Source organism: Bolinopsis microptera, chromosome 13 (assembly GCF_026151205.1).
Source record: "Bolinopsis microptera isolate Bmic1 chromosome 13, MBARI_Bmic_1.0, whole genome shotgun sequence".
Classification (NCBI taxonomy): domain Eukaryota; kingdom Metazoa; phylum Ctenophora; class Tentaculata; order Lobata; family Bolinopsidae; genus Bolinopsis; species Bolinopsis microptera.
Genome location: NC_087084.1, coordinates 7,506,640 through 7,517,614, shown reverse-complemented (window position 1 = coordinate 7,517,614; position 10,975 = coordinate 7,506,640). Strand labels below are relative to the sequence as shown.

At 37.9% G+C, this 10,975-nt stretch overlaps 1 protein-coding gene across 1 annotated transcript; it reads right to left on the bottom strand.

Moving 5' to 3' along the window:
* Positions 1 to 425: 425 nt before the first annotated feature.
* On the bottom strand, positions 426 to 2,388 carry LOC134825110 (uncharacterized). The gene has a single exon (XM_063837249.1). The coding sequence runs from the start codon at positions 2,194 to 2,196 to the stop codon at positions 568 to 570; it is 1,629 nt and encodes a 542-aa protein (XP_063693319.1). The 5' UTR covers positions 2,197 to 2,388; the 3' UTR covers positions 426 to 567.
* Between the last annotated feature and the right edge of the window lie 8,587 nt (positions 2,389 to 10,975).

The window sequence follows — 10,975 nt, the reverse complement described above, 5'->3', positions numbered from 1 at the left end:
TGGTTACTACGCAAGTTCATATTTCATATAATTTGCACGTGGGCGGTCGTACAGACAGCAGAAATAATTCTTTGAATTATAGTATAGATAATTAGTATTCTCAATTTTGTACGATATTCTGCATATCCTATTTTTAAATAAAATACTAATAAAGCTATTCAGAGGGTAGGTTTTCTGGATAATACTTTGCACACAATTTCGAAACACTTAATCATATATATACTATATTACTTGATTGTCCATGTCGAAGCATGCAAATTTTATAATTTGTTTATTTATCTTTTATTTTTAATTTTACATGTTGGGACTTTACTTTTTGTGAAGTTTGTCATTTTATTCAAAACGTCATTTATAAAATAATGTTCAATGAAACCAGGTGTATAGTCTTTGAATGGCTGTTCTAAGGTTAAATAATACAAAAATCAAAGTACAACAACTTTATTTATATTTTCATTATCAATACCATTCATAATCATAAGAAAAAAATTTAGATTTGAAAAGTCTCCAAAGATTAAACAGTTAGTAATCAACAACAACTGCGATGTTTTTTCTTCTATTTTCTCAGATTTAACATCTGTAAGTATATGAGGTTTTCTTCTTGTCCTTCTTTGCCTTCTCAATCGATTCCTTCATCTCACACTTCAGTACACCATCCTTATCGGCGCACGTCAGCGTTTTACACTTACCGTAAGCAGCACACGCTGCCTTAGCTGCATCCAGATCCCCCACAATATATCCCAAACTTCCGCTGTCCTTATAACTGGTATTCTTCTCAGTTTTCCAGCAGTCTGGTTTGTGAGCGTCCACGTCCAGATCATCTCCTCTACAGTGGATAGCACCGTGTCTCCAAGCTGCTTCCCCACTGTCGAACACAACATCTCCGCCAGGAATGAGACTGAACAAGTCCTTGTAGGCCACCATCACTGCTCCAGCTTCCCACATCTCATCTGGAATCTTCTCACAGAAAGTTCCTTCAGCGTAAAGCTTTGTCACCTGATCATCGCTCAGCTTTGATCGGAACATGTTCAGGTTGTACAGACTCCCTGCAAAAGCCTTGTTTGCATCGTAACCTCCTCCAACTGAGTCCTGCTCCTGTCCCACATTCATCACACCACCAGCATTTTGTGTCTTTCCCGTGGCTAGAGCACCTTCTTTTACTTTCGCCCCGTCCACGTAGATCGCAGCACCACTGTCTGAAGCCCATGTAAAACACAGGTGATACCAAGTCTGCTGGTCTAGTAAAATGTCTGTCAGGATTTTCTCTCCGCTTACCCAGAAGCCAAGGGTGGCCTGTTCACCTAGGATGATGGAATTATCCAGACCTGAAACTGCGTAACTCAGGAAGTACCTAGACTGGTCTCCGTATGTCTTGAAGAACCAGGTGCAGATGGAGAACTCTGCGAAATCGTCTGCTTCGAAGTTGGGAGTGAACTGCAAGAAGTTTTTCGTGCTAGCTTTCGACTGTGGAGGGAACCTCATGATTTGCCCTTCACTTGGATCCTCAAGGTCAATGCAGAGCCCATCAACAACGGCCAAATTTCCTGTCATATCCTGGCCCAGAATATCAGCATAAGAGATGATGGGGTCCTCCTCAGTGGAGCCGAATCCACAAAGACCTGTCTCGTAAAGGAATGACACTTCAGTGGAGTTGAGAGCGTAATTCCACACGTTGATGTTGTAAAGTCTGCCAACGTACGCTTGGCTAGCGTCGAAGCCTCCTCCTACAGAATCCTGCTCCTGTCCGATAACCAAGTTACCTGCTGCACTCACGCTAGCGCCCTTTTTAAAGTTCTCTTGCGTTGCTGCTGCTTCTCCGTTGACACTGATGACGGCTACTCCACTTTCTGAATCCCAGGCTGCACAGACGTGCACCCACTGGTTCTCTAAACTCCCCACGTTAGCTCCAAAGTTGCTTCCAGCAAAGTAGAAGACGTAGACACCCTTTTCCCTCTCTCCCAAGAGAATCTCGTTGGTTGATCCTGAGACCGCGTAGCTGAACCAGCATCTTTTATCATCGGAGTAACTCTTCTGCTGCCAGGCACACACGGTCAATCCAGTCATAGCAGGTAGATCAGTCTTGTAGCTGATGTAGTTGGCAATGGAGGCTGAGGGGAAGTTGAGAAGCTTGTTGTGTCCAACCCCATCACCGGTCACCAGTCCCACCACTGCTAGTAAAGTTGTCAATGCAAACATCATCCTGCTGATATCAAAATGAGTGAGCTGTGTTACTGTGTTATTTAGAATGCTGCTAGGTAGTGTGAGGTATGATATACAAGAAATAGATCATTTCTCTAGTAAACAAAATCAGAAGTCAGCAACTACAGTAAATACAGAATAGTTCTCTCAATGTAAACAAAAGACGTGGCAAACGTAACGTGGCTCCCTGCCGCTCCCGTTCCAATCACAGTACCAGGAGCGCAGTTACCCGTAAATAAACATGAAACAAATCGCCGCAGGAGGGTGAAATCAGGGTAAGTGACTAAAGGACAGAGGGCGCCAAGGAATGTAAAGCGATCCAATGCAGGGTACAACGTCTCACCCCCTAAAGAATTGGAATAATTTAACTTGAAAAATATTATGACAAACAACTCTTAAGTGGCCTAACAAACTTTAAGAAGAATCTTAAAACAGGAGAACTCTATAAAACTAATCATCATCCAAAGTATTCATCGTCCGAATAACCGACATTTTAAAAACCTCATGCGATAATAAAGTCCTCAATAATAACAATTCATAATAAAGTTCATATAAGGACACGTTCATTGAAGTTTGAGGATATTGGTAAATTTCTAAAATAGCATTTAGTGGCTTAATTTTAGCATCAATCAATCTAGCGTATTCATAAGTTCTGAACATTAGCCACGTGACCCATACTCCTATATGCACTGCTCAGAAATAAAATTTATTGCTTTTAGGCACTATAATGTAAAAAATGTCACATTTTTGTGACATGGTTTACCATAGCTGCTCAATTAGCATTTTTTGGTCTAAAATATAGTAGATAAGGTCAATCTAACAATTATGATACAACGTAGGCCTAAAGGGCAGTGATCGAACGGCTTTAAAACAATATTTCGTAAACTTTGTCACACTCAGAAAACGAGACCTCTTTTATAATTTCTGTCACATTATATGGAATTTGAAATTCTGGGTGAATTTCCGAAATCATTTATATCTGATTTTGGTTTGGAAGGCGGGAAAACTCTATATAAGGACGATACACGGATACAGTTGATTCAAGTATAGGGCTGTTGATGTAAACATCGTCATGATACGACATCGTAAATAGGTTAAATTTGAAAAAACTATGATTATTATAGAATGAAATAGTCTGTGATTAACATATTACGTGCATTATAAAATGGGCATGTGTTTTTATATTTCCTGTATCTCTGTATTAATCATTTCAGGCTATAATTAGAACTGTTCACGTGAAAAAAATTGTATCTTAATTTTACAATGACGTATGTGACGAAATTTACATTTCTTGACCCTTTTTTGAAGAACCATACCTCGGTTAGAATTCAATGTTCTTCCAGGAATTATTGGTTGGTTATTGCTCAGCAAATTAGAACTCAAGTTTAGCAATGCTGAGTTTAATTTTACTAAGTTACTGAAATGTGACGAAATTCACTTTTCCTGCCCCAACAGTATAATTTCAATGTGACGAAAAATTGGCATCATGGGTTTCAACATTTCTTGTATAAATCCATTCCAACTATAATAAGGACTGTTGATATGAAAGAAAATCTATCTAAATTTTAAAATGACATATGTGACGGAATTGACATTTCTTGCCCCTATTTTGAAGAACTATACCTATTTATTAAAAATAACAGAATCTAATTTTGTTCACGATAATTATCGCAAATCAAAGAAGGGAGCGGATGCCTTAAATGGATACAGTCTGGGCGAGAGTCATCAATAGATAACCATTCGTTGAAATATCATCCCAGAGTCTTAAACAAAGAACTTAAACTTAAAGAGAACTAAATGTTAGTGAACTGGAAGTGGAGCAGCTATACAAGGACAGCTGTGCTCATCATAATTGGTCTCAACATTCCTCCTTATCTGCTTACTTGTATCAAGATATATATCTGTAGTCTCGTAGTATTCAAACTGTGCTACACTTCAGTCTGTTACTATGATCTATGATAAATTTAAATTTGTAAATGTCCAAGTAAAAGAAGGCTGTTCTAAATAAGAATTCCACTGTAGTTTGCTTGCATCAAGAATCAAGATACTTTGGCCTTACTAGCTTGCATCAAGATGTAACTTATAGTATGGTAGGTAAACTGTGCTACACTTCAGTATGTTACTATGATCTGTAATAAATTTGAATTAAATTAATTCATTTGGGTTTTTATATTTCCTGTATCTCTGTATTAATCATTTCAGCCTATCATTAGGACTGTTCACGTGAAAGAAATTGTATCTTAATTTTACAATGACGTATCTGACGAAATTTACATTTCTTGACCCTATTTTGAAGAACCATACCTCGGTTAGAATTCAATGTTCTTCCAGGAATTATTGGTTGGTTATTGTTCAGCAAATTAGAACTCAAGTTTAACAATGCTGAGTTTAATTTTACTAAGTTACTGAAATGTGACGAAATTTACTTTTCCTGCCCCAACAGTATAATTTCAATGTGATGAAAAATTGGCATGGGTTCCTATATTTCCTGTATAAATCCATTCCACCTATAATAAGGACTGTTGATATGAAATCTATCTAACTAATGCAATGGCTGATGTGACGAAATTTATATTTCTTGCCCCTATTTTGAAGAATCATACCTCGATAAGGATATAATGTTACTTTATTATCATACCTATGTCGATAAACTAGACTAATTATTTTGCCAACAAAAAGCAAATAAAGTTATAATATTTTTTTGTGACGAAATTTACAAATTTTGGCCATGTTCACTGAACATGGCCAAAATTTGTAAATTTCGTCACAAAAAAATATTGTTCAGGTGTTGAAATTTTTCCAATGTTAACATATCACTGCCATAGTATAATAATTTATACATGACCGGTGTGTGGTTGAAATATTGTTAACTTATCCATAGTAGTACGTAATATAGGGTGTTTAAGTTGGTATACTAATATTTACTCAATTTCACACATGTTGAGATATCATACAAATGTATGTGACAAAGTTAACCTATTTCTGCCTTCTGTATTTGTATTTGCCTATAACAATGAAATATGTGAACAATTCCGAACACATTTAGCTCACAAATAATGCTAGACTATTCGGCATTTCTTGTCAGGATGTCATAAACATCCCTCATATAAATTTCTTAAATTTGTGACGGAGTTTACATGGTGCTACCATTTAACGAAAAAAGTCGCTAAATATGTAGATAATAGTCATATGCAACTATCCTATGAATTGGAAATTCGAAAATTTGGTCAAACACGGCAACAAGGGGTCCATATAAACTCTGTCACGGTTTTATAGTGTGACAAAGTTTACAACTCACTGCCGGCAGCATTTAAGCGATATCTTATCGTCTGATAAAGACATCGTTATGCGACAAAGCTTATCTAGACGAGGAAATGATTATCCTAGGCAGAGAGGGTTTATATAATGTCATAGTGTGACACATTTTACATCTTCGTGCCATTCAGTAGGGTCACTAATATTTACCAATATCCTCAAACTTCAATGAACGTGTCCATAACTCTGAACGTTCGATAAACAGTCCACGATCTGACTCTAGACTCTTGTAGACTCGTAGGTGCTAGTCTCCTTGTCGTAGCCAGAGGTTGTAGTGTGTAGATGATGATCCTTCTTCCTTTCTCCAAAACTGAGTTTTTAGAAAAACTCATTCGTCTTGATGCAGTAGGTACGCAGAGTGCCTAATGAGGTATCAGACTGTCAGTGATATAATCTGATGATCATTTCAAACTGACTGTAACTGATTACAAGCTGTAACTGACTGTAACTGATTACAAATGAAGCAATACTGCATGAATACCCTGCATATTCACCGTAATCCACAGTGACTTACGTCATTCTGAAATATGTGTCCAAAGTACTTCATGAGACGTGTACTAAGATGTGCATCAACTTGCACGGTTAAACCAATCAATGATATGGTTATAGCTGGGGCTTGTAGTTTAACGACTTACTTCCCCAGCGCAAGGTCGGCACATACTAACGCTCTATCCGTAGCTCTTCGTACCCCTAAATAGCTGTAGGAAGTTCGGTGCATTTCTGGCTCGGGTAGGATTTCTTCTGGGAGGTGCTGCTGTTGTATCCGCAGTTAGCTCCACGAATAGATTGAAGAATGGATTGTAGTTTGCACATTTTTCTGTGATGAATATTCCCTTCGTTTCCGTTTAACGATTGGTCCAGACAGCATGTGCTTCATAACCAGCTTGTGGATTGTAGTTAAGTAGTTACTGAAGACAAATAACGTGCTGGAGAAACGCAAACATTTTCATGTGGCCAAATATATGAATATTTAGTTACTTATAAGCTTATATACGGTCGGAAAACTAATTCTCACAATAAAGGAGCTGGTAACTAAATGCTAAAGTAGCTTCAATTATTAGTTACATTAAACAGACGGCACGTTTTTTTGTAGACGAATCCTGCCGATAAATGACGAGACGTGGTGGTCTGATTACTAATGGACACCGTACTCTGAGTTCTGACTCTGAACTGCACCGTTCAAAATGGAGTACGAGATGGAATTGGAATTCAAGCCAATGTTCAAATTCCATAACCAAATAATGCCCGTTTTATGGAATCCACGCCCAGAATCCGGACCTATTAATAATTCTTTACGCTGATACTTTGTCTCTCGCTGATACTTCTCGATGATACATTGTCTCTCTTGTCTCTCTTAAGACTTAGTTATGATCTACATTTAACATTCCAGATTTTTCTAAATGAGCCACAGGCAGTTGAAACCAACTTAATCAACGTATTCTTGGACGATATTTGAGAATCACCCCACATGAGTCATGACAAAACGCTTCTCTGACAAGTTTTAGTTACCAGCAAGAAACTGTTTCGTTCACGTGATAGACCATATAATGAAGTTAAATTTCTTGTTAGAGTTAGTTTGGGCATTTGCTTGGGTTAGGGAGTCGGTTATAACGTTAGGATAGGCGTCTGAGTACAGCACTTATAGGGTTTTGGTCTGTAGGTTGTAGAATCCGAATATATTATTTTGAAGTCCAATATATGACTCCATAGTCTATACCACTGATCTATGAGAAAGAACTGGAATAATGATTTTTTTGTACATCCAATGCGTGTAGGAGGACAAGGTTTTTATTATTTGCTACAAGTGGTTCTGAAAGTGTACATGTTTAACTGTTGTTTAACTGCTGCAGTCTTTTCCAAATTTGTAATTATTAAATACACCAAATTTCAAAAGTTTGATCGGAAAATGATCCAAAGACTGCATATGTGCCGAACCGCAATGCCGACAAGAATTTTCAAAGTATCATCATGAATCTGAGGGGAGAAAACCTGATAGTCACTCAATATCGTTAAACTTATATTTTTATCCAACCGGAACCGGTATAAATGAAACGATAAGTTTCATTTAACAATTCTTTATTCATAGCAAGTGGTTGATTAAAATGAGATAGGGTCGGTTTCCCAATGATCTTAGAAAAAGAATCAGCTTCTCTGTGATCTTAAAAAGATAATTAATTTAAAAAATGAAGTTTTAATCTAGTGGTCAAGTTTTTATAATTTAATTAACACCATTTCAGAATATGATTATGACGTAGAAATGTCGATACGTTATTCAGCTATTTATTTCCATCGGTCTTCACTGAATCTATTCAGAAACAATCATTAAATTTGAATGAAAGAAGCATCAAATCATGAAACTCAATAACACTACACGATTTAATCAGTTTTTATAATTTTCATTTCTATTATTTCAGGATTGCCATCATTGGCTTTAATGGTGTTTTGGTTCTCTTTCGAATCTATATTTTGTGAACAAATTCCTACCACTTTTTCGTAACATCTTCCCGAAAGAACGGAAAAGAAATCATTATAAAGTACAGGGTTGATGACAGAGTTGATTGGAAGGAAGACTATAGAAATGAGGGCATAATAGCGAGTTGCGTCGATAACACCCCACGAGTGTAGGCCAGAAGCTATGGTAACCGGTAGCCAGCAGAAAAAGTCTGTCCCAATAATAAGTGATATTTTGCGCTGTAATCTTCTGTTTCTTTTCCTGATCTCATGTCCTGCTTTCTCCTGAGTGAGCACTTTGGAAGTGGCACGGGCCCGGATATTAATGAAGATGTAACATACTGAGATTATTGCAAAGCAAATCATGTTCATTGATATGACAACCCATGCATAAATTCTCTGGGGGTCATCTGATTTTACAAAGAATTTGAAAAGACAAACCCCTTCATTGCCGTAGAAATTCAATCTCTTTCGACCAAGTGCATCTTCTCCATAATATTTGGTAAACATACCATCAACTAGATCATTTATCCTCCTCCATTTCAGATTTTTCTCCTTTATTTTTCCATAGTACTCCTGTAGGGTATCAAGATGGAGTCCTTTCCCAGGAGCTCCGATAAAAAGTTTTATTGAAGGTTTATAAGTCATTCCATTGACGAAGAAGTCTTCAAATTGAGGCACCAAAGGAACTACGGCTATTGCAGTAGACATCAGAAAAATAACCATTGTAATTAAACAAATGTTCCGAATAGCCGACCTGGAAACTTCACCGCTGATCCGTGCCCCATGTTTTACTTCCACCAGCCTGGTTATGCCAAGAGTTGCCATGGATAGGAGAGACATTTCGTAACCAAATGTGCTGATGACACCAAGTATGTCACAATGCACACTTGATAGCCAATTCAGCTGTTCAAAGCAGTAGCTACTCCCATAGATTACCGTATCCGTAACCGCAATATGAAATAGATACACTCCAATAAAGAGATCGCCCACATTAATGAGAATTATCAGAATTTTATTGTTGAGAGCCGCCTTTGACATTTCTTTATTCAAGCCTGTTAAAGTTCGTAAAACCGAAATCATGTTCAGAGTAATTGCTGCCACGGATATACACCAACATGTGATCTTGAGAAACGGGCTCTGTATGATTTCTTTGCCACAGTCAGAGTTACACTCGTCCGAGAAGTCAAGACAGTCAATTTCTCCATCACACTTTTCAGTTATTGGGATCAGCTGATCTTTAGATTCACACAAAAACACATTGGTACAGTATTGTTCGTCAGAACCATCTCCACAATCATCTACCACATTGCAAACCTTGTCATAGTTCAAGCAAACGTTATTGTCACAACGGAAAAAATCATGTTTGTAATCATTTCCTGATTTGATTACAAATGTAAGAAAGTTATTTTCAGCGACTGTATATATTCTTTTGGAATATTGCTGAGGGCAAGAATCGTACTGTATCCTGTTTTTTAAAGGGCAAATCGAATTTTCACAAAACCCTGCGCAACTCAGTATCAGGTAAAGTTCTCCGAAAGTATAGTCACAGTTAATCATTTTATCAGGGTGAACAATAGACAAAATGGTTTGGACTCCGAAAACGTCAAAACCCGAAAGGTTGACTTCACTGCTAACACATTGGATTGCTAGTTCATCCATACTCTCAAGACCAGGCAAACAATACAGCAAAATTTTAATTGCTCCAGATGATGTTTTAACAGTTATTGCTTTCTCAAATGTTTGACTGATCATATGCGATATCTCACACATTCTCTTTTCGTTACCACAGGTATCAATTCCGTCACAGAGATCTTTGAACTCTATGAATGTTGCTTGATCATTTTTACAGAGAAAAACCTCCTTGCACGGTTCATCGGCTGAAACCACATATCGTTTAGTCGCATCAATACCACAAGTTTGCCACTCATCCTCCTCATCCATTCCGTCTAAACAATCCTCCACACCATCTCTCACCCATTTTAAAGGTATTTCCAGTGCATGCTCGTGCTTATAGGCTCTGTTACATACCTTCTCCGACATGGAGAAACAGATAACCAATTTCTCGTCAGCCGCATCAGGACAATCCTCAATGCCATCACACAGTCGGTGTTTATGTACCTCACAGGTGAGAGATACTCTTTCACAGACCTGGTCTATTCCGTTGTCGCATAGTGAAGGAACTTTTGGTTCACCATGGCACACAAAGAATTTAGATACGGTTGACTTATGACCTTTGATATTGCAGATCAATCTTGAACGGTTTGGGTCCGTACAGTTGGTTTGATCCAGGAAGTTATCGCAAAACGTATCAATATATACTGTATTTGAGAACTTGTCGACTGTAAACGGAGCGCTGCACCTCGTATTATTTAAAATGGGAACAAACCAAGAAGTCGGCCCCTCGATAGAGTACAAATCAAAGTGCTTCAAACATTTCTCTCGTATGTTCAAAGAGTCAGGGTCTGGACAGTTCATTTCATCATCATCATAATTGTTGCATAGATAAGCTGGATACCCATTGCATACTTCACTCGGTTTGATGTATTTGAGTACTTGCTCCCAGCCAATGCAGTACATACCGTACAGATAACCGCCACAGAAAGCCTCGTCCTCACACATGTAGTGAGCATCACACCGGCCATTACATACCGTGTTCTTGCCAACTTTCAGGCCGCTTCTTAACTGAACTATATTCCCAGCTGTTTCGGTTTTAGCAGCACAGAAGTTTTTTGTTAAATTGAAATTAGCACATGAGCTCTGTGTATGAACAGAATTATATTTAAATTCATAACATATCGTGTATTCTGAAGCCGTTACGGCGGGAACAGTGCCACCAAAAAAAGAGGTACGACTTTTATCAGTTTCACAAACGTACTTGTCACAAAGTGCAGCAGTGGTAGTCGGGATCTGCAGTGAGTCTCTAATGCCACAGTATTGGTAGAACTTAGGGTCGTTGTCACAGATTGAGCTGAATGCTGTGAACTCTTTGACACTCCTTACTGGATCAGAT